The 22,617-nt window shown below is 49.1% G+C and overlaps 8 protein-coding genes across 8 annotated transcripts; 3 read left to right on the forward strand and 5 right to left on the reverse strand.

Moving 5' to 3' along the window:
* Window positions 1-8,273: 8,273 nt before the first annotated feature.
* Window positions 8,274-9,056, reverse strand: N7478_010188 (uncharacterized protein; the record flags this gene model as incomplete). The annotated part of the gene is made up of 2 exons (XM_056926402.1): window positions 8,274-8,317; window positions 8,900-9,056. The coding sequence occupies 2 exons, from the start codon at window positions 9,054-9,056 to the stop codon at window positions 8,274-8,276; spliced, it is 201 nt and encodes a 66-aa protein (XP_056775772.1).
* A 2,434-nt stretch (window positions 9,057-11,490) lies between these two features.
* N7478_010189 (uncharacterized protein) lies at window positions 11,491-12,111 on the reverse strand (the record flags this gene model as incomplete). The annotated part of the gene is made up of 1 exon (XM_056926403.1): window positions 11,491-12,111. The coding sequence occupies one exon, from the start codon at window positions 12,109-12,111 to the stop codon at window positions 11,491-11,493; it is 621 nt and encodes a 206-aa protein (XP_056775773.1).
* Window positions 12,112-13,398: 1,287 nt separating this feature from the next.
* N7478_010190 (uncharacterized protein) lies at window positions 13,399-14,961 on the reverse strand (the record flags this gene model as incomplete). Its single annotated transcript, XM_056926404.1, has 1 exon — window positions 13,399-14,961. The coding sequence occupies one exon, from the start codon at window positions 14,959-14,961 to the stop codon at window positions 13,399-13,401; it is 1,563 nt and encodes a 520-aa protein (XP_056775774.1).
* A 550-nt stretch (window positions 14,962-15,511) lies between these two features.
* N7478_010191 (uncharacterized protein) lies at window positions 15,512-17,149 on the reverse strand (the record flags this gene model as incomplete). The annotated part of the gene is made up of 1 exon (XM_056926405.1): window positions 15,512-17,149. One exon carries the CDS (start codon window positions 17,147-17,149, stop codon window positions 15,512-15,514), a length of 1,638 nt encoding a protein of 545 aa, XP_056775775.1.
* Window positions 17,150-17,965: 816 nt separating this feature from the next.
* Window positions 17,966-18,343, forward strand: N7478_010192 (uncharacterized protein; the record flags this gene model as incomplete). Its single annotated transcript, XM_056926406.1, has 1 exon — window positions 17,966-18,343. The coding sequence occupies one exon, from the start codon at window positions 17,966-17,968 to the stop codon at window positions 18,341-18,343; it is 378 nt and encodes a 125-aa protein (XP_056775776.1).
* Window positions 18,344-18,649: 306 nt separating this feature from the next.
* N7478_010193 (uncharacterized protein) lies at window positions 18,650-20,441 on the forward strand (the record flags this gene model as incomplete). The annotated part of the gene is made up of 3 exons (XM_056926407.1): window positions 18,650-18,733; window positions 18,795-18,839; window positions 19,149-20,441. The coding sequence occupies 3 exons, from the start codon at window positions 18,650-18,652 to the stop codon at window positions 20,439-20,441; spliced, it is 1,422 nt and encodes a 473-aa protein (XP_056775777.1).
* Window positions 20,442-20,787: 346 nt separating this feature from the next.
* On the forward strand, window positions 20,788-21,540 carry N7478_010194 (uncharacterized protein; the record flags this gene model as incomplete). The annotated part of the gene is made up of 1 exon (XM_056926408.1): window positions 20,788-21,540. The coding sequence occupies one exon, from the start codon at window positions 20,788-20,790 to the stop codon at window positions 21,538-21,540; it is 753 nt and encodes a 250-aa protein (XP_056775778.1).
* A 375-nt stretch (window positions 21,541-21,915) lies between these two features.
* On the reverse strand, window positions 21,916-22,440 carry N7478_010195 (DUF924 family protein; the record flags this gene model as incomplete). Its single annotated transcript, XM_056926409.1, has 1 exon — window positions 21,916-22,440. The coding sequence occupies one exon, from the start codon at window positions 22,438-22,440 to the stop codon at window positions 21,916-21,918; it is 525 nt and encodes a 174-aa protein (XP_056775779.1).
* Between the last annotated feature and the right edge of the window lie 177 nt (window positions 22,441-22,617).

Here is a 22,617-nt window from a genome sequence, read left to right on the forward strand (position 1 = left end):
CTCGCCTTAGCCTGCGTATTCGTTTGCCATGCATTGAAAATGATCTCGGAAGACCAAGGCCAGTCGATCCTGATGTCCGCTCTCACTCTGGCCAGTATAATGAGGCTGCCCCTGATAGTTCGTTTCCAACGGCCCTGGCATTTCTACCACCTCGACCTTGCTTTATCGGTTGCCTCTAGTATTTCCTTCGTTGTACTTTCTGGTCTTCGCTGGGGCGGGATCCATGCAATCTGGTGTCAAACACGGTTGTGGATGACATCGGCTTTTCTCACCGGACAAGTGGTATGTCTAGGAGTCACCAATTTGGCGCAATGGGCTGACTCTCTAGTTTCTCCGGGTCCATTTCCAACAATGCGAGAACCCATTTACCCCATTTGCCCTACTTAGAACATATGCATTATACGCCGTGATCTCCAGCCTGGCAAAGATAGGAAGCTCCGTCGTTGGAGCCTTTCGCCCGACCGCAGCTCACCCGGTGTGTCTGTTCGTTCTCGCCGTTGACTACTTGATGGTGACGACATGGTATCTGTGGCTTCTTGGACAGGCAACTCAAGCCCGGACTCGCCTTCGAATCATTTCTTTCTGCGTGTCAGCCTTGTTTGCGATCCTACTGGCAGTTGCAGTGCTAGGCACTCTATGGAAGACTTGGGACATTGCGCTAGAGATGGGTTCTGTCTTGCACAGAAAGAATACGGTGGCTGACTATTTCAGATCCAAATGATACTGATCCTTACCTGGACCTTGTCAGCCCAGCTCATTGAAGCAAGGTAGACTGCCATGCGTCTTCCGCTCACGGATCAAACAGCATGGAAGAAGTCTTCCTTGTAGTACATACTGTGTGATCAATGATATTTGGTGCAACAAGATGTAAGCCTCTTGGTAAATGCTTCTTGATAGTGACGTCGTAGTGGCTTTTCAAATTTCTCGAGCGTAAATCTGGATTATTACTCGCGCCTTTCCGAACGGTGGTCCCCAGTGGTGTTCAACAGTCTGTCGTAAAGTCGTCGGGTAGATCCTTCCGCATCCCAAGTGAAATGGGATGGCAACGGATTGAACTTGTGGGATACGTTTATTGGTTTGATCACACCCACCCTTAAAACTATGATGCCTGTACTCAATGACCGTATTTGATTCATTTTCCAAGCGCCCTCGAGCCGGGGGGCGGGGTCCCCCAGAGACCCCCTTTACGGGGGTCGGCGAGGCAATTTCCAATTGCCAGGGGTGCCCCCCAAGGCGACGGGCAAGATTTGCCGGCCATTATTCATTTGCCCCATCTTTCATGCTCTCACCTGCAGCAAAAACCACGCCTCGATCAATCACGTTGGGCCACTTTTCCCAAGCGTGTGCTTCATCAAGGCACTTGAAACCAAGTCGCATGTCAGCTTTTGAGCCTCTCTGTAGCGACCTTCATTGCAGTGCCCGAGCGATGGAGCTCGGTATATCGGAAATCTCTGATTGAGCCTAAGCATTCTACAATTGTGAAGATCCCCTTGGACGTAGGCTTTATTCCCGGCTTCGTCGTCTTCTTGTAGCCGACTACTGGATGGGATGTCGTGGCTCCACTCCAACCTTTCGGCACTATATCAACGACTTGTGGCGTGAAGACGCCGGTAACGATTCAAGCCGTGTGCAAGCAGATGATCGAGATAGGGCCTTAGTCTTCCACTGGCTGACCCGCGACTGTCAAGGTCGCATCATCCTTAGGATTTGAACATTGATAACCAAGAATTTCCCAACGGCACGAGAGGAAATTGCGTTGCTGATTCCGAAATGGAGCATTTGTTGCTGAGGGCTTGATAGGTGATGTGAAGTATCTGAATTAACTTGGCTGAATGGCTGAGGCCAAAGGCGACTGTTGTCTATTTACCAGCCACCAGTACGGGAAGGCGACTGGTCGACACATCTGAAGCTGAAGCGGGTATGGTGTCGATTTCTGTACGTTGCGCCGATTGATGATCGCTGGATACTAGATGTAATGGTATGCAGAGGCACTAGGGAACGGGAGTAATGTGGGCGTCTTGCCCGTCGCCTATGGGGGGCACCCCCGGCAATTGGAAATTGCCTCGTCGACCCCGTTAAGGGGGTCTCTGGGGGACCCCGCCCCCCCGGCTCGAGGGCGCTCAAGGAATGAACCAAATATGGGCATGGGCGATGAACATCCTCCTAATGGGCGAGGTTGACTTTTCTGGAAAAGTGATGTATCTGGAAAAGTGATGTAATACCAACTCATCAGCAGTTGTGCACACGTGGCGCAGGCATCCCCCGCCCGTCGTGAAAAGAGCGTGTATTGCGACAGTAAGACAAAATATCGCATTCCAGAAGGCCGACTTCAGGTATCCAGGCGTCAAAAGCGGTGGTCGGTAGGGGAAGAATGGCGGGGCAACGCGTGAACGCGTGGTGCATATTTACCAGCCGCAACCTCAGCTAGCTGTTAGCACCACCGTAAAGCCACGAAGAGGCCTTATCAGTCCTACGAAGTCCAGCGAACATTTGGGCTGATCAAGATATTCCGCATCTGGACTAGTGTTTGACACTTTCTGCCTTTCACTTGCCCTCGCCGTGTAAGCGCCTTCTATGAAGAATTGAATGTGCGGCGGGGACATACCACGAGCATCTTTCAACTGAATTGACAGCTTACTGAATTGATTCTTCTCCAAGGAGTAAGCACACGGTGAGTTGATTCCAGCTGGGAAAGTCGACTTGCATAAGCCGATTTTCGCCAAAGGGCAATCTCCAAAGTCACGGCATACTCCGGTCGCACAGCCTCAATTGACGGATTGATAGCATCACCCCATACAGAGTGGATCACTGCGGTATGAGACCCATGGGGTCCTTTCCTAGCAGGTTTATTGTGCTGCTCAGCCTTTTTCCAATTTCTGAGTCGCTTGGAGAAAGGATTGGACCCACAGGATAAGGCTGCTGGCCTGACTTGCTCGCCAGAGCGAGCGCATGTAACCAGACTGAGATGGCTGAGACGACAGCACCACATTGACACGTCTCTTTCGGTGACAATGGCCTCGAGGATTCAATGCACCTCCTCTCGACATACAACGCAGTGTTTCGGATCTGGGCTCAGTCAGCATTGGTTTTTTGGTATCCGCAGTCAAGACGAACGGGAATAAATGAGAACTTTTCAATACTAATGACCATCGCAGCGATGTCTTGCCGCTCTGTGGTGGTTCTACATGCTTCACCATGTGGCAACTGTGAGACAGCATCATGTCTGCCCATTGCATTTGCCCAATAGATGATATTCTCATTCGAAGTCATATATGCCTATATGCCATTGGTCCCTGATCGTGGGCTGGTATTTGCGTCTTGGTCGCTGGCAATCACTGCTTGTGTTTCGATATTGGATCCTCTGAGACACTCACTGGCAGCTTACCATGGGTGAGTTGAAAAGACAACTTGGGCTTTCCTGGCTGTCTAGAGTAGTGAGGCTATTAGCTCGGCATTTGATGTCATTCCGAATGCAATTCCCACATCCACCACTCCGTCGATGACCGAGATTTCGAAGGAAGCAAACGGGTGGGTCTGAGAGGGAGAATTGATCTTGGATAAAAGAAAGAACCGGAATGGACCAGGGCTTCGAGTTGAAGCGGAGGGCACAAGTTCAAATTTTTTCGATCATTGTTGAGGGCCTCGATGTTTGTGGTGCTTCGGTCAGTCTCGCACATCTGCTTTCGTCCTCTCTCTGGATTAGGAAACTCTTGAGTCGTATCGTTGAGGCGAGTGAGTCAGCCGTTCTTGCGCTAGCGAAATACCCGTGGTGAGCCTCCGCCGTGCTTTAGGTGTACCGATGAATAGAGCAATCCATGCCGACTTTCGATGGCACTTCCACCATCGAGTTGTATCCCGCCACGAGAAATAGGCTGCCTTCCATCAAAGCAACCCTTGTTCCCGGCGCTTGGAGGTGGCCCTCTCGGCTTGAATGATCTTGATCAGAAAGCAGACGGCGAAAGGTGACGTCGTACGGAAAATCTCGTGTGCGATGATGGCAAATAGACCGATAGATCTTCCACTTTACCTCGGAAAGGGGCAGGCGATTTTCCCAATAATCTCTATGCACTGAAAGCCGCCTGGTCACATACAAACATCTCGCAAATACCCGAGAATGGATTTTGAACATCTGGCAATAGGTCTCTCTGTAGACCCGCCTGGGAGAATCGTGCATCACAGATAGTAGAATCACCCGCTATGAGTAGAAAAGTGATTTTCTTGCCTGGCCTCTCCTCCGACCGATATTTGCCGCAGTGAAACCACTACCGAGGTCATTTTGGAGCATAGTAAACAGGTAATATCTGAATGATACAGGCACCCAGCATGGCCAGACAGCACTCGTTAGAGAAGTCTTTAGTGTAGAACCCGTGACTTCAAGCTTTGATGTCGCGGTCAATACCATTCATGGAAACATCCTCAGAATATCCCACTAGAGCCCACCCGGCAGTGTTGGTGCTAAGAATTATGATTCGCGATAGCGGATGTGTATCTGGTAGAGCCTAATCCCTCTTGTCTCACAATGATGAGCAAGTAGCTTCATTCAAATACGACACCACCAAAGCCCTATCAGGGCAAAGTTGTGATTGGGAGCTACTCCGATTCTAGTCGGACTAGTTGGCCTTTAGCTTCGGGGACGCGGTGAACGCCCACAAGGCTTTGCTGCCGTAATATGCCCCTGTCATGTATGGAAGCCCTGTCATGAAGCCAAGTTTTCGGTTGGCCTTGCTGCTTATCTCACTGTTGAATGTCGCATTCCTGTCAACGCAGCACTTTCAAGATTGGTTGCAAGTCTGATTGCACAATTAGCTTGGGTGTGTAAAGCTCAATTCGCCATTCATAGAGCACTATTGACCCATTGGAGCTCCATGCTGGCCTCCTTTTTTTTTAATTGCTTAGGGAAGGGGCTTGCACGGCAAGAGCAAATTAAATGGGAACGAAGTTGAACAACACTCTAGATACGACATATCGAGATCAATCCAAGTGTTCTCAAGATTGGGGTTGAGCGACAACGCCAGGGATTCCAATAAGCAACTGAGATTACGCGTGGTAGATATGCATCGCGCGTGGATGTGTCAACTCGCCCTACTTGGCCCACTGACCACCGCTGTTGACGCGTCGATATATGAAGTCAGCCTTCCGGAATGCGGTATTCCTTCTGATCGTCGCAAGATACAGGCATTGCATCGGCATAAATGCCACTTATTTGCTATCAAATTACTTTTCCGAACTGCGGCCTCGCCCGGATTTGATTCATTGCCCAAGCGCCCTCGAGCGGGGGGGCGCGGGGTCCCCCAGAGACCCCCTTCAGGGGGGTCGGCGAGGCAATTTCCAATTGCCGGGGGTGCCTCCCATAGGCGACGGGCAAGATCAACCCACTATCGTCGTCTTGGGACGTTCTCCAATTCTCTTGTCCGGGAAATTCGACAAGAGTCAATTATTCAGATCTCAGGAAGTGAAATTCAGTGTTTAGGCGTGTCGTGGCGACGTCCAATGTTTCCGTCCGAGCCGCGCTGGTTATTGTAATGAAAGGTCGCACACTAAGCGTACGGGCTCTATCATTCTAAGATTCTGCTTGGATTCAACCTCATTCTATGGTGCCAAGTCTCCACTTTGAAAGATTTGGAACGATGTTGTGAGGAGAGATTCATTTGAGCAGAACCTGGAGGTTGACCCTTGGAAGGCCCCCATTCCCAAATCACCCGTGGGAATATCAGGCCCTAACTGGGTAGAAAGTGTCCATAGTTGTCCGCTCCCTTCGGTCGCTCCCAATGTGCCCGCGGGAACCATTCTAGACTTTCCCTCCGGGGGTTGTGGCGTTTGGTTCGGGCGGGCCTTCGGTATACGGGGCCACCCTACGGGTGTCGGCCCTCTCCGGCCCTAGGCGGGAGTTGAATGTGGAAGCCGGGTCAACCTGTTGTGATTCCAGGTTGGTGCAGAACAGGAACGGAGCCGCACCATCGGAGTTAGTCCCGATGTATCTATACGAAGAGCCAAGTTGATTGATAATGTTCCATTTTAACCTTAGGAAAGGGCAGGTAATTTCCCCAATCATCACTTGTTGAGACATATTATGCACTAAAGCCGCACATACGAACATCTCGCAAAAGCCCGAGAATGGATTTTGGATGTCTAGCAATGGGTCTCTCTGTAGACCTGCCTAGGGAAATCGTGCATCACACATAGTAGAATCACCCGCCATGAGTAGAAAAGCGACTTCCTTCCCTGGTCTCTCCTTCGACTGAAATTTGCCGCAGTGAAAATACCACCGAGGTCATTTTGGAGCATAGTAAACAAGCAATAGCTGACTAATACAGGTACCCAGCATGGTCAGACAGCATCCGTTAGAGAAGTCTCTAGTGTTAAACCCATGACTTCAAGCTTTGAGGTCGCGGTCAATACCGTTCATGGAAGCAACCTCAGAATATCCCACTAGAGCCCACCCAGCAGTGTTCGTGCCAACGATTATGATTCGCAATAGTGGATGTGTATCTGGTAGAGCCCAATCCCTCTTGTCCCTCGACGATGAGCAAGTAGCTTCATTCAGATACCACACCACCAAAGCCCTATCAGGGCGAAGCTGTGATTGGGCGCTACTCCGATTCAAGTCGGACTAGTTGGCCTTTAGCTTCGGGGACGCGGTGAATGCCCACAAGGCGATGCTGCCGTAATATGCCCCTGTCATGTATGGAAGCCCTCTCATGAAGTCAAATTTTCGGTTGACCTTGCTGCTGATCTCACTGTTGAACGTCGCATTCCTGTCAACGCAGCGCTCTCAAGATTGGCTGCAAGTCTGATTGCACAATTAGCTTGGGTGTGGGAGGCCCAATTTGTCATTCATAGGGCACTATTCGGACCATTGGAGCTCCCTGCTGGCCTCCTTTCTATTTGTTCTTGACAGGTTTCCCGCTTATAAACAGTTGGGATGTCAAGTGCGCGAGCTCGTGTAGCGCCGGCAAGAAGACAATATCAAAAAAAGTTAGCCGTCGTAAAAAGCGCAAATTAGAACGATCTAATTTTCGTGGAAATTCAACGCTCGTTCACTTGTGAGATGCACTCATCGCGAAAAAGCCCAGCGGAGAAGTGTTTGGGAAATGACGTCACGCGAAGTTAGCTGCGGCAAGTAGTCAGCGACGCGTCGGACCATTTAAGAACAGCGACCCAAGGCTGCTTCTGTCGACGTATGCTGTCTTGACCATTCACAAGGCACAGAAAATGTTAACACTCCCTTCATGTTTGAGGAGTTGCTTCATAAGTCGTCCCATCAGAGAACCCACGCAGCCACGTGGACACGATATCATGATTTGATGCTGGTGCCGGAACGGAGCCGCATCATTGGAGATGGCTCCTCAGATCTCCATATTGAGAGTCGAGTTTCAACCAGCTTATCCTCTCGCAGTATGTGTTATCGGGTATCACCCCTTCAAACCGACGACCAATTATACCGCAGACGCATCATAAGTGGTCATGGCGACAGCGAGATGGCCACCACAGGCCTAAAAGTAGTACTCTTGACTAGCTCTGCCGCTAGATAAATGTGAAGCCCACATTGAACAGGCTTAGCTCACAGCGTGCTGAGAACATGTCTCTTCAGCACCATCACAGATGACCGAGGCGGAAGACGCTGATGCAAAGTGGCCTTGTCTAATGACAATGGAGATCAGCCATCGGAATGCATAATGCGGATCCAACAGCAGGTCTTGTCATAAACTGTTCATTTCGTGTAGGTGTTGACTTGGGTGAGGTGAGACAGGGAGCCACGCTAGCCGTCCACTGTTAACCTCCAGAGCCTGACTGCAGCAGGCCTCGCGTCTAATGCCGCTTAAAACCAAGCTCTTGACAAGAGACGACGGCATTGCCAATGGAATGAGCAGGGACCAGGTAAAAAATCTTTCGATCGACGTGAGAGGTCTACTAGAACGATAGTCAGCTATACGAATGTAAATTCAGGGAGGGGGAGGACGCTATACAAAGCCACCTGTTGGATAATGTGGGTAATGCGCTTCTTGTAGTAGATTCGTAGTGCGATTGGGACTAGGTATCCAGAGCAGGCGCCGAAGGGTATGTTCAGCTGATACATGCATGGAGTGGGTGTTTGGGAAGCGTGTCGGTAACCAGTCGCTCTATAGGCAATATTAGCACCCAGAGAGGAGGAATAAGGATAGGTCAGCATGAGTGGGGATACTCTTGTCAATGCCGAAAGTAGCTGATACATATGAAAACAGGCGACAGTGCAACCCTTGCCAACCAAGAAGTCGTTCAACATGGCTGCATAACTAGACGCAGTCCTCGGAGCTCTGAGATGACCGATAATCCGTAGCTTGAGATATGAAGGTTAGCTTTCGTGACTGCGGGGTCTATGCCTATTGAGTGTACGAAGGTCGCTCTTGTCAGCTGAAGGCTCTCCCAATACACATAAAAAAGATGATGGGTTAGAGCTCACACTGAGTTTGCTTGGCGAAACTGACTAACCCATTTCGTGCTGAAGCTAACAAGGTTGACGAGGGGCTAGTTCCATCATTCAATAACATGGAGCACGATTAGATCAGCAAGGGCTGATTGCAGACAGATGAATGGTTATTCGTCCTGGGAAAGCAGGATCAGATGAAGTGTGGGCGGATGACGTTGAAGCCATTGATATAGCCTTACAGCGGCTCTGGGCATTCCTTTGGTTTTAGCGTCACGCGCGATGTATTGCGTACACACTGGCTTACTTCCGGTGTATCGACAGGTTCTCTGAAGGGTCAATGATCTGTCATTAGCGAATTGTTTGAGAGGTGTCATCACTCACCCACGTTCTATACCGTGAAGGTTTGGACCATCTAGGCGTGGATTAATTTGGAAAATGTAGCGCAAAGAGCCGGATGGGAAAGAGCGAGATCAGCCGATATGAATTACGTACCTGATGGCATCACATCCTCATCGCTGATTTGATTGATGAGCTGTTCCTTCTTTACAGTATCTGTCGGCGTGGCGGCCGAAGGCACAAGGCTAGAGACGATTCGACTTAGAGAGCGTCTCTTGTATTCGAGGTGGAATCGGCCTTGCTTTGGATACATGATGGGTGGTCTGTCCGACAACGGGTCCCTTGCTACCGAGCCCAATACCGAGAGGGTAGGAAGCTCCATGAGCCATCCAGCATCCGGGATAGCCCACGCCGGGACTTGGGGAGGGGGCCGTGAAGATCTCTGCCACAGAAAGGAAGTCAGCTCTATGTACATAGACCCAATCAAAGATCAGGAGATACGGATCACACTCAGCGTTCTCCGGTATTCGTGATGTATCAACCCATTCACCTTTCTGTAGGAGGTTCCTGTGATACAAGTTCGTTTGGTCAGCGACTGACCTCATGGAGTTGTTATTGGGCCTACCATATAAAAGCTCTACCGTAATTTATCAGGGGTAGAGAGCCTGTCATGGTTGTCATCGGATGTGCTTAGATCTGACTGTACGCAGACCGTTCGAGAGGCTCTATTGTGAGATCCTTAGATAGGACATGATGTCTTTTTCATGAGTCAAACCAATTTGACACCTCACCTTGGTAGAGATTTTGCGTGTCACGGTGGACAGATTGGAAGTCTAGCGGAACCGAGGAATAAACGGTGTTAGTGTAAGCTTTAACTAAGGAAGGGTGGTACTCACGTATATCAGTCCTCGTATATCAGTCCTAGAGAAAGAGTATTATCAGTGAGAGATAGTCTTGAGCTGATGACTGGGCACACTTACAAGTATAGACAAAATGAGATGATCAAAGTCAATCTTCGGAAATGATATGTGCGAGGAGAGATGCAAGAGAAAAGTCAAGCAAGAGGGATGGGAGCATATTTATATGCTTCACTGCGGAGTTCCTCGCCTTTCGCTTGGATCAAAAGTGGCGAATTGTGAAACTGGTTTGGTTATCTCTATGCAAGAGAAAAAAAGGCATACCAGCAAGCGGTTTTCTGCGCTCAATCAACATGGCTACTCACCAGTGGTGAGCAAACAGGGGCAGCAAAAACCGAATGACAAAACTTGGCAAGGATTAAGATTCAGGTAAAATGCCAGAAAATGCCACCAAGAAAGTGGAGCAGTGGCTAACTGACAGACCAGAGTTTATTCACCAGCGGATTCAGTTGAATCAACAGCGATGAGCAAACATGAGGCGTCTCAAGAATATGCGGAATGACAAATAGTTGTCAAGGAGGAATCGTCGAGGTAGAGTTCTAGTCCCGGTAAGACGAATTGGGGATGTAGAAAACGAGGTCGTAAACTTTATTCACTCGCGAATCAGTTGACTCAACGGGGATGAGCAAACAGGAGCTTGATCAACAATATTTGGAATGGCAGATACCTGTTGAAAAGTGAAATTTGAGGCGAGCACTAGAAAGTCCTCCGTTTGATTACTGACTTGACTACTGTCCTGGCTTTCTCTGACCCATTAACTAGCGGAAAATAAATACTTACAAACAAGATGCATTTGCTCGCCTCGCTTCTACCACCTTTGTATGAGCGGACGAGGTGTGAACACAACACATAATACACGCCCTGGAGGGAACGTAAAAGTTACCGCTCCCCCTCAAGCATAATGTGAACCGTGGGCAGCCCAAATTGGCAACACCATAACAATGCATGGTCATTAAGTTGAGCCAACACTGGGTACCTTGGATCCACACCGGTGCGGCCTGTGGGTCGAGGTGGAGCCACCATATCCACTCTGGTGCCTCAACGTTGAGTGAACGATAGTGAATGATCAGCGAGGAAAGCCAGAAGCCCTCAGAGAATGATGGTGAATGAGAGATTGCTCAGTTTTGTGCGACCCCCGAAAACTCTCCATATCGTCCTTGGAATCGCTTTCCATTACATTTCGGCCGTCCCAGCAAAAAGCACCGCTCCTCAAGTAGCGGGTGCTGGGCATACACTACTCTACGAAAGACACAAAAGTGCGTCCCGCCAAAAGTTGAGAATTGGGGCCAGTTATTCACTAAATTGATATGCCATGGGATTTTTGATAGTAATGCCATTTGCAGAGTATATTGACAATCACCAAGAGCCCAGAGCTCTCTGCAGCCTCTCCGCTGCCAATCTTGGTCACAAAATATCAGCCCTTAGTAGAATATGTGGACACGTGGGACTCTGCACAAGTCCAGTCATGGATGTATGGAGGAATACCCTTGCATAGCAATCATGTAGGCATGCCTTCTCTCAATGTACGGCAAAGACAAAGCCTGTCAAGCCGTGTACCTCAGTACCTCACAATAAGCCGCCAGAACTTGAGCATAGTCAAGCAGAGGTGACATTGAAGCCGCACGCAATTCGACGGGCCTTTCCAAAATAGACCATCCTCCACCGTGGCACTTTCGCACGCGCAGTATAATGCTGAGGACCTTCATTCTGACTCACTTCTCTGAGGTCACCGTACCACTACTGTGAACCATGGGCGAGCCATTCTTTTCCCTCCGATTGCAACTGCGCCAATTTTCTGATTCAAACTGCACTTTCTGTGAGTCCGAAATACTACACACCCAGATCGAAATGAACGGTCGTGGTGCTGTCTGGCGTGACGTGATTGGCGATCCACTCCACAGCATCGTCCAGCTCATGGTTCAGGGCCGGTGAGGAGATTGCATCGACCGCCAGAACCGTCCCCGGTGAGAAACCTGCACTGCTGGTATCTACGAGAAAGCGTAGCTGAAGTCCATAAAAGCAGGCTCCTCCCCGATGCATTTCTCTTTCTTCACACATCGCGGCCGCGGTGTGTCGCCTCTGACCTTCGGGCCTGAGGTTTCCGTGACGACGGCTGTTGCTGATCCAAGCCCAGTGACATAAGAACAGTGCTTCGCAGGGGGGCGCTGCGTTACCAAGTGAACTCCGCAGGGGGACGCTGTGATGACAATTGAGACCCGCAGGAGACCGCTGCATTACCAAGTTCTCCGCAGGAGACCGCTGCGTCAATAAGTTCTCCGCAAGGAAAAATGCGTTACCAAGAGTCTCCGCAGGGACATCTGCGAAACCAAGAGTCTCCGCAGGGACATCTGCGACACCAAGAGTCTCCGCAGGGACATCTGCGAAACCAAGCCCCTCTAGCAATGTGCAAGCACCTCTGCGTGGTGCTAGGGACCAGTATTCATCTCCCATGGGAACTCAAGAAGCCAAGACTTGCGCAGTAGATAGATTAAAGCATGGGCCATAGCAGCCCACTGGGAAATACAATCATCACATTATCAATTCGGTCGATTCAAAGTTCTCTCGCAGGCCATACCTAAAGCCGTATTGAGTAAAGTCGCTTTACGCGATAGGTTCTCGACATGCCCACTGATGAGCCGATTCAAAGCTGCCGTCGCTACCTGTACGAGATAGATTTTAAAAGTAGAAAGTTTGTCTGAATGACTCCATCGTTCGCGAATCCAATGTCAGGACCCTGTCCAGGCAGGATTTTCGTGACGGTGACCATCGAAGGGATGACCCGTCGTAGATCGTCCGGACCTTTGAAAGTGGCGCTGAGCGCGACTTTGAGCTGATGCGATTCTTGATGGGAGTGATTCTTGATGGGAGTGATTCTTGATGGGAGTGATTCTTGATGGGAGTGATTCTTGATGGGAGTGATTCTTGATGGGAGTGATTCTTGATGGGAGTGATTCTTGATGGGAGTGATTCTTGATGGGTGTGAATCTTGATGGGTGTGAATCTTGATGGGTGTGTGTTGACGGGTGCGTGTTGATGTTGACTCGTCGGGCTACAAACATGAGGTGAAGCGGTGAAGGGCAGGCAGTATTTGGATTCACAATGGCTCATGATTGATCCGCCCTCGACCCACTTCGCGTGTCCACTCCCCATTGTCTGGGCCGCCCCAGGTATACGTCCTCTTCCAGAATTCTCGTAGATCGAAGATTCCTCTTTTGTGATTCCTTCACATCAAGTACCTTCACGAAATCGACATCTCCCCATCGCTTGACACCAACAATCCCTACCTCATTATGGCACAGTTAGATCCGTCGTCTGCCGAACGTGCTCGCACGGGAACTGCGAATTGACCCTCCAGGCAGCAGCTCAGCCTCCCTCGATCTAAAGCGCTGCATATTCCAACGCGTCTACGCGGGCACATTCCCTGTTTGCCTCAGACCCGATTCACTCTCTCTCTGCCTATCTATGTATCGTTCATGCTATCGAAGGGGACAACACGATCGGGAAATGTCTGCAACGTTCGGCTTGCTCTAAATTTGAGGCCTCTGACATCGCTGAAATTTGGAAGAATTTGCATTATTCGCTGTGTTGTGCCACGTTGGACATCATCTCCCACACTTGAATTCTAATCAAACAACTTGAGTCCAAACAACCTGAGTCCGTACTACACATTTGATGAATCCACATTTCATGACAATAATCCCTGCAGGTGGCCTCTCTCTTGGAGCTAGTACCGATTCACTAGGCGCTCCGCATGTCTGACTGCATTAATCGCTGTTTCCTTCCCAACACACGAACAATTTCCGCGTGCCCTGATTGTACAGCAGCCTGGATGGGTGATTGACCGCAGAACTTCACATCGACAATGATGCTTTCGACCTTGATCAACCGCTTTACAACTGCTAAATGTGCCTCCCTCGCAGCATAGAACAGTGGTGGGCACATAGGTGTATTGACCTCCACGTCAGCCCGGCCTAGAAGCAGATCAACCATCTGCAAATCTCCGTGGTATGCGGCTTGACAAAGTGGCGTCCAGCCCATGTCATCATACACGTTCGGATCCAGTCTTGGTTCCGCGAGGAGCAGACTGACACTTGCCACGTCTTTTTGCTCTATAGCGCGATGTAGAGCGCGGGATCGATACACCCCGTCGTCGTTGACGTCAATGCGCTTCTCCAACAAGAATCGCAGTCGTATTCCACTATTGTTCGTCAGAGATAGAGGAGTTGATCCGTTGTTGTCTCTCGCATTGAGATCAATATTCGGGACCTCGAGAAATTGCTTGACAATACACTCGCGACCCATTTCGGCAGCAACGTGTAAAGCTGTACACCCTAGATGGGTTTTCAGGTCATGATCTTGCCCTGAAACAGCTAGCAGAAGCCGAAAGATCTCATAGCGCCCATAGTAAGCGGCTATGTGAAGGGCTGTTTCTCCAGCTGCATTCGCTGCGTTGACCTCCAACCCCGCTTGCTGTAGCAACATGGCGACGGCTTTTTTACCATCTTTTCTAATGGCGATCTGCAAAGCGGTTTCTCCATAGACATCGGACCCATTCGGGTCTGCGCCGTACGACAGCAAACACTGCGCGATGTCTAGTCGCCCTAAGTGAAGTGCCAAGGATAGAGGTTTGGACATTGCAAAATCATCTACCAAATTTAAACCCCTGGCGCTCCCTGCGATACGTAGCATCGCGTTGACGATTGGCAGATGATTTTTGTAGATGGCCAGGATCAGTGGTGGTATTCCTTTGCAATCCGATCGCTTCATGTCTCCCCCTCGTCGCAGGATTTCCGTGACCAAAGTCTCATTGCCGAAGTAGACCGCGTACCAGAGAGCCGAACGACCTTTATGATCATGAATGGCCAAGTCCGAACAATGCCACTTCAATAAACATAATCCAATTGAGCTCCGGTTTCTGGAGAGCGCGCATATCAACGGTGTCTGACCTCTGTCGTCCTTCCAATTGTAATCAACCTTGGAGGTGCTGTGAAGGATTTGCAATATTTCCAGACTTTTGGTCCGAATGGCGTGGAACACGGGTGTTCGGTGTCTGCCATCGTGGGTATTGACGTTAACGCCGGGGTAACTCAAAATTTCTCTCACCACATGTGGACTATTATGAGAGGCTGCCCAGGTCAATGCATAGCTGCTTTCGTACTGCACATTGATCTTGTATGCCAGCGGCTGGAATACAGTATTAAGAAAACGATTTGTGGAAGCCAGCGCAACGGCATTATGTGATTGATATATCTCATCGCCGATGGCAATAAGCAGCTCAGGGGGAAGGTCACAAAGTCTCATTTCGTCTAGTCCTTTGCAGCTAAAGTAATGCTGGCTGGACAATCGTTGTCGCTCGAACACTAATTCACCGCGAATTGAAATGCAGACATAGTGAAGGGCATTGATTGTTGGACCGGCCGACCTTTTATGCTGAGATCTGGTGGGTACAGGCCAGTAGGCATAGTTTGCTGTCACCCTCCCAGAGCACCCATTCAGAATCCCAGGAGCGAACTCGGTACTTCCAGGATCCAAGTGGGTAGGTTTGGGATAGGGAAACGTATTCACAGCCGGGCTTCCTGCCGAAGAATGCTTCGTTCTGGGCCGATAAAGTACTGCACATCTGAGTGTGTTGCCTTCGAGCATTTCCCATTCACTGCCTGACTGACATTGCATACGACCTAGCTTCTCACAAACCTTGCTATGGGCTGTCAACGAGCGTACACATCAAAGTGATTCCAAACCAGCTTAGTTGTTTCTATTAAATCGCTCTTACTTGTTCCTGCCAAGCCCTTCGAATTCGAATATCACCCAGAACTCGGCCGAGTATCCTCAGAAAAGTAGACCTTGTTATCTAGCTGCAATTATCTGTGCAGAGTACAAGATCTTCGTAGGACACGCCCGTCCATTTGACTTTGACGTAGGCCGTTGGGGCTCGTACAAAAGAATTGCACGGCAGTTTTTCCGCTACAACTACCCCCACGATCTTCTCGATATTCGCTCGCCTATATCGGCGGTGGGTGTAACCGATCTCGTCGATATACTTGACATTTGATATCGGTTCTGGGAGTCGGACGCGTTTTGAAGTGAATCCTTGTCGCCATACATCCCCTTTTGAAAACGTATCTGCAGGCCTCCAACGGACCCACGCGCATAATGGAGAAGCGACCAGTCCCAATTTGGCACATTCATCTACCTGGGCATTTTCAGCGCTGAAGTTGGCACTGTGTGCAGCACGCAGCGTAGTATTATCGCGTCCATATTGTCGGCCTTCGTTGGTTGATTCTCTTCTTGTCAAATTTATCGAGTCTCTCATAGGTGGTCCAACAATATTAGACGCCCAAGACTCTGGCGCACTCCCAATTACTGGCAACGCAGAGTATTGGTGTATAGTTGTCGGAGAAGGAGGCCGGGGCGTGCGAATTGAAAGCATGTCTTCGGATGACCTCATAGATTGAGCATCTGCACCGCACTCTATCAGGGTATTCATAAACTCATTGCCTTGCCCGCGCGCGAGTGAGAGCGCTCTATTGAGCTGATATTGGCTGGCTCGTGGTCCGAGATACTTCAGGAGAGAATCCTTCGACCTACTCTCTCCCATCATGACATATTCCAGAGCCGAGAGACCAACGTTGCTCGCGGCGGTGACACTGGCACCGTGTCTACCTAAGCATTGAACGGTTTCAACCCGTCCCAGGTGACAAGCATTCATGAGTAGCGTAAAACCCAGCTGGTCGTGATTGTCGAACTCTGCCCCTGCACGAATGAGAGCATGGATAACAGTAGGAGGGGAAATTCGAATCGCGTAATCCAAAGCAGTTTGATTGAAGTCGTCGAGTTGATTGACATACCTTCTTTGATCTGGCTCTGATATCTCTCGAAGGATGGCCTCGATTGCTTCAATACATGCTGTAGCACGGCAAAGGACGTGAACTTGGAGAATAGTCATTTGAAACTGATCGGTATCAAATATTGCACACGGACATGCTTTTAGATACAGACTGGCTCCTTCAATAAATTCGCAACGAAGGCAGCTGTGTGGAATTGGAGTTCCATGACTCGCACATGCAGAGACGATATCTCGCAGCACCTTTTCAGGCCAGTGCTTCTTCTCAAATAGTGCTACGAGGCAAATGAAGCCTCGAAAACCCAACGCTCCAAGTTTGGTGGATTTCAGGATGAGATTCAGCAGCCACTGCTTGGGCCAACGCTTGTCTTTGAAAATCTCAACCAGCGAGTCAAGACTTTGCAATGCCGGTCCCATTTTATGCATCAGGAAGTCAACCGAAGCGCAAAAAAAGTCCCATCGACAAAATGTGAATGAAACTAGATCTTCGACCGGTAGATAATCCAGTATGTCATATACCATCTCAGGTGGGAGGGGAATGATACCCACTGACAATGGCGCATTCTCATTGTTGTCTGGACTGCGGATTCGAGCATGAATTTGAAAATTCAGTCGAATGCGTTGAGGCGACGATATATTATCCATATTCGGTATATATATTTTTTATTGCTTTACAACAATCTGGAAGGTTTGGGAATGAAGCGCTCGGCAGTCCACGCTCGAGAATTGAGCGCGAGCTGGGCAATGCGAGATCAAGACGAAGCTGAGTGTATCGAGGAGAGTTTTTTCTTCCGCGAGGTTGGGAAGCGGAGCATGTATATTTGGGTATGTCGAATTGATACCACTTGCTGAAGCTATGTTGCGCTTTTCACGGTCTCCCTCCAATGCAAATCGAATTAAGTGCACCTATCAAAAAAATTTCTTTAACGCCCCCGACGAATATGGTGGTTGAAATTGAGGCCTGTTGATAGTTTTATTACCGCTGAGATTGACTGAATAGTAGAAAACCAACGAAAAATCTCTGAACCCACATTGAAATTGTAGGCAGAACCCATCATGATACTGCCATCATTTTTTACATAGGGGAAACAGAGTCGGGAAACTTCATTGTTCACGAAGACTACCGGAAGGAGGTTAAGCAGGATCAGGCTCATTTCTAACATGCTTGTGTCAGATATGTAAGTGCATCAAAGAAATTGTTGCTACACGTCACTGCAAAATTCTCATCGCAGGAAATTCTTTTTCACTGTTAGTATTACTATTGATATACGCTGATTCGATCACGTGGATCATCATCGTTAGTTGTAAGGATCAAAATAGCAAGTTGGCTACTGTACAACGCCCCCAGAAGAAATCCTCAAGAACGCAATACAATTCTGATTCTGAGAGTTTTTGTGCCGCCTCAGCTGAATTATCAAAGCAAGGTAAATTGGTGTGTTCATGTACTTGAGACTCCCCAAAATGCGCGCCAGTAAAGGAACTAGCTCCTCGGTTTCCATTCGGAACGAAGACCCATGGAATGACTACGAGAAGGCTCTGAATATCTTCCCGCGGAGACATATTTTTCTCGCCCGGGACCGTGAGAGCAAAGCAGATCTAGTCCACGTTCAGCAATTGGAGGAAGGCGTGGCAGCACGCCCCCTCCTCGAGATCATAAATCGTTTATCGCATCGGAGCTTCCCATGTCTTCTGCGTTGCTACCAGCACCACGAAACAACTTTCTTGGTTTGGGAGCCCGTTGAACTGTCCCTGTCGCAGCCCATCGGGTCCAAATATTCGATACGGGAGAGCGAGCTGGTGTCTATAGTCTGGCCGGTGGGTGATGGATCTGACCCTTGATAGCACTGGTGAGTATCTCAATTTAACGCGCCTGCCAGATCCTGAAGGGCATTCGCCATCTACGAGACTCGCATCGAGCCCTTTCTTCGCTCACCAGTGAGATGATCCTACTGACCGAGTCTGGGGGGTCAAGATCGGTAAGTGCCCACCTAGGGGAATATCTCGGGTTTCAGACTCCGCCCAGGAGCACATGTACTGACATCGGCCTCAGCGGGTGTGGAACGGACGTGCGAAATCCATGCAGCAGACGTGGTCACACTGAAGCTATTTGCGTTGTCCGAGATCGTCAAGGCGCTGCGAAAGCAGATGAGTCCGCTCGACCCCTGGAGTGCCGAAGCACAAAAGCTACCCGAACGATTAATGGCGGTGTCGCTCGATGATCTGCTACGGGTAAGTTTTCCGGCAGATCAACAAATGGAAGGGCAGGAAGGCCAGCGTTAATAGGACATAGGATCATATATTCTCTCAAATGCAAGGCGGAGAGCTCAAGATGCTAGTCAGTGTGGTCAGCAAAACAAGCCACTACGATATCAAATATACTTAGGCTGGTGGAAACGCCGGGGTGAGCGATTGGCCTGATACTTATGGTCTGCAAGTGGTTTCGTCTGCTTTATTTGTCTCTGGTGCACCTTTCCTACAGCAACTGGCTTTTCCATCGATGTACAGCCGTGAGGGCAGCATCGAGAGTCCCTCGAGTAGAACGTTTGCATGGATGGTTGACGAGAGCTACCAACCTAGAGATGATGACGAAGAGTCCGATGTGGAATAGGACGAGTCAGACGAGGTTCACAAAAAGCGCGAACAGCGCCGGTTATATCGAAAGGAGAAAAAGAAACAAGAAGATCTGCGACGGAGCACTCGTGAGAGCTTTCTCACGTGGATTGAATCTGGCCGACACATATTCCACATATCTGGGAAAGCCGGATCCGGAAAGTCGACTTTGATGAAGTTTCTCTCAAGGTCGCCGCGAGTGAAGAAAGGATTAGAGGCCTGGGCTGACGGCCAACCTCTGGTTCTCGTTCAATTTGTCTTCTGGAACTCTGGTGACGAGAGACAAATGTCCCTCGAGGGTCTTTATCGCAGTCTTCTGTTCGAAACATGCAGACAAATGCCTAGCTTAATACCCCTTCTTTTCCCCGAGGCATGGGAGAGTTCGAACCTTGGGGTGGCGCCGTTCCACTTTGACGCAATCAGAACCGTATTCGATCGCTTTATCAAGGAAGCAAGTGCTTCGAGCACCCATTTCTGCTTTTTTATTGACGGCCTTGACGAGTTCCAAGGCGACGAAGTTGATCATTGGCGCCTTTCGCAAGATCTTCAGTCTTGGACAGCCGGAACGAAAAACGTTAAGCTTTGCCTCAGCACCCGTCCTCATATTCCGTTCGTTCAGACTTTTGCAAATCCTTTGAACTCACAAATAAGCATCCACGACCTTACGCGAGAGGATATTTTTAATTTCAGTGCAACCATGTTTGAGAAGGATCCCAACTTCCAACGCATCAAAGACACATATGAGGACCTTGTGATCGAAGTTGTGGATGCCAGCGACGGGGTCTTTCTTTGGGCACGTTTAGTTGTACGTTCCCTGCTGAGAAGTATAGGCTACCGAGACAATGAGAAGAACTTGAAGAAGCAGCTTAGCTCAATACCTAGGGGATTGACTGAGCTATTTGATCAAATCCTCGGTTCCATTGACCCAGATGACCAGCCGTTCTCGGACAAATTATTCCTCTTAACGACCCCGGACTTCTGCCTCTGGCAGCCAATTCTGCGGAATGCGATATCCTATTCATGGCTCGAAGACCTGGAAGATGCAGATTTCCCTTACAAAAGCCCAATGAAGGCCTACACAGAAGTTGAGATAGATGAAAGGCTTGAACGTGTTTCGTGCGACTTGGATCGCTTCTCTCGGGGCCTGCTGTTAATGTCTAGAAGACGCAGCCGTGACAGTGACGGTCATGAATATTTCACTCATGAGGTACAATTCCTTCATCGAAGTGTGCGCGAGTACATTGTGAACACCAGAGAAGTCCAAATGCGGCACCGTACGCCTAATTTCGATGTTCCCTCGGCGATCATACGGCTGTTGCAGAGATGAAGTTTGCATTACCCACGAATCACGATTTCAAACCAAGAACATGGCTAGCTGGAGGGGAAGGCGGCCCCCTCAGACGGAATCTACATATTTTCTTCACGGTTATCTCTGCTGCTTATGAAAAATGCGGTCACGCCCCATCCCCACGAATTTTCGAGGAGGCTAGTAGTATTGTTCAGAATCACGGCAAACCCGCAGAATTTCAACTAGAAGATGGCGCTGGAAATGAAATTCCAGAGCCAAAGGGCCACCTGTTTGGTATGAACCTGCAACGGATAGGCGATGAATGGAGCATGCAGAGGGCTTCAAATATCCTGCTGATTTTCTATGCGAGGCTGTGAACCGAAATATGCAACACCTTTTCTCGCCTGATCTGATTACTGCTTTGAAGAAGCAGAACTCTATCTCGGGGCCAAATATACTTCTTACAAGTACTCGTCATTCTGGGGACGTGGATTTCATACGAGAACTTTTGCGTGACGGACGCTCTCCACTAGAGAAAATTCGAATGGAGCCAATTCGTCCTTTTGATCGAGTCGATAGAGAAGCCTGGACGACAATACCAGCGCCACAGGCCGAGGTTTCTCTTTGGCTGCTTTTCCTATATGGTCTAGTTGAAGATTACATTCTGAAGGGCCGTGCTGACAAGAAGGAAAGTGAATGCCTCGAGGAGTTTCTAAAGTGTGACGTGGACTGTGATGTTTTCTTCATAGTGAGAATACTGAATTTGTCTAAACGCAAAAAGAAGCCGGCAGACGATGATGAGAAGTACGAAGAGTCTGGTGAAAACGTCAATCCCGACGAACTAGTGGCATTCAAACTTGTGGAATTCCTCGAGTTGATGAGGCCTTCCAACTTGGATGGTCTTTTGAAGCAAATTTCAAGCCTACGGAAGCCGGCCCAATACGATAGATCAGAAGTGACACGTCCATCTGGTTGCTCGGTTCCCTACAAACGAGGTACTCTGGCCAAAACTCTTGAGGACATTGTGGCAACAGGCAAGAAGCATCGACATTTTGGATTTGGGGTCAGTCTCTGCGTAGAAAGTGTGATTACACCATCTGAGAGATTGGATGTCCCATTCGCCTTCCGAATGACTTAGTCCTACTCCAATTCTCTTCGATCGTTGTACAAGGTCTCAGGTGCTCGTCTGACGACTTGGGTAAAAGAGCTCCTCTTGCTTCGAATGTGGCCACCGTGTGTCTTGCATTCGCCTCATCTAGCCTATCAGGAGAATTCATATAGGGAATCTCCAGATGCGGCGTTTGCTATGGCCCTTTATAAGTGCCATGCCTCTGGCATGGATTTCTTCCTTCCTCCTTCCTCTCTCCATACATTCCGCACAGAGTCCCCTTGCTTCCTGGTATAGCCAATTGTCGTTATAAAGTGAATTTTAGAAGACTCAGCTTAAAGACACTGTACTTATCAACCAGTGGGTCAAAGAAAGCGGTTGACAGCGAGATATCTCTAGGCGCCACTATGACCGCTTCAAAATAGAATCACGATGCATAAAGCGCCCATTCCTTTTGATCTGCTCATAATAGTTCTCTGCAAAACTGATATGATAGGCATCGCCCATTTCCGTAAAGAGCTTCACTGACATCTCCTGATCCTTTAAATCTTCAGAATGGTTGAAAGGCGAATACATATAACGCTTCTTTATATTCGGGAGGCCTTTATCCCAGCCTTGACCCATTGCAAACCGTGCAACAGAAACTGCCTTTGCATCGGTTCTATATGCCTGTGGCGTATTGGGAAAGATGTTGCGAGGAACTTGATCAAGGAGCAAAATTAGAGCTAATGCTCCATCTCCATTACCAGCGCGGGTCCATGTGTCGAGTTCGCCATTTTTTGCGGCTTGGTATGTCTCGCCCAGATGCTTTCGCACATACGCATCATCCGATGGGCCGCCATACCAGAATGACTTTTGTTTCAAGTAGGTGGATGAGGACTTGGCTCCGAACCAGAAATCGAGGACATTTTCGTACGTCTTTTTTGACATTGTTCGATGCATATCGTCTGCGAAGATATTCAGAATCGTATTAGAAAAGGTTCCAATAAAATGGAAATGATATGAGAATCATGACCCAAGATATATCCCATACTTGAGAGAGAATTGTACGGGCTCGGAGTTAAGAAGTATAAACCCACCTGGGCCTAAATCCCAAATCCGAAAGTC

This window comes from Penicillium angulare (assembly GCF_028827245.1).
Source record: "Penicillium angulare strain IBT 27051 chromosome Unknown utg000007l_segment0_segment0, whole genome shotgun sequence".
NCBI lineage: Eukaryota > Fungi > Ascomycota > Eurotiomycetes > Eurotiales > Aspergillaceae > Penicillium > Penicillium angulare.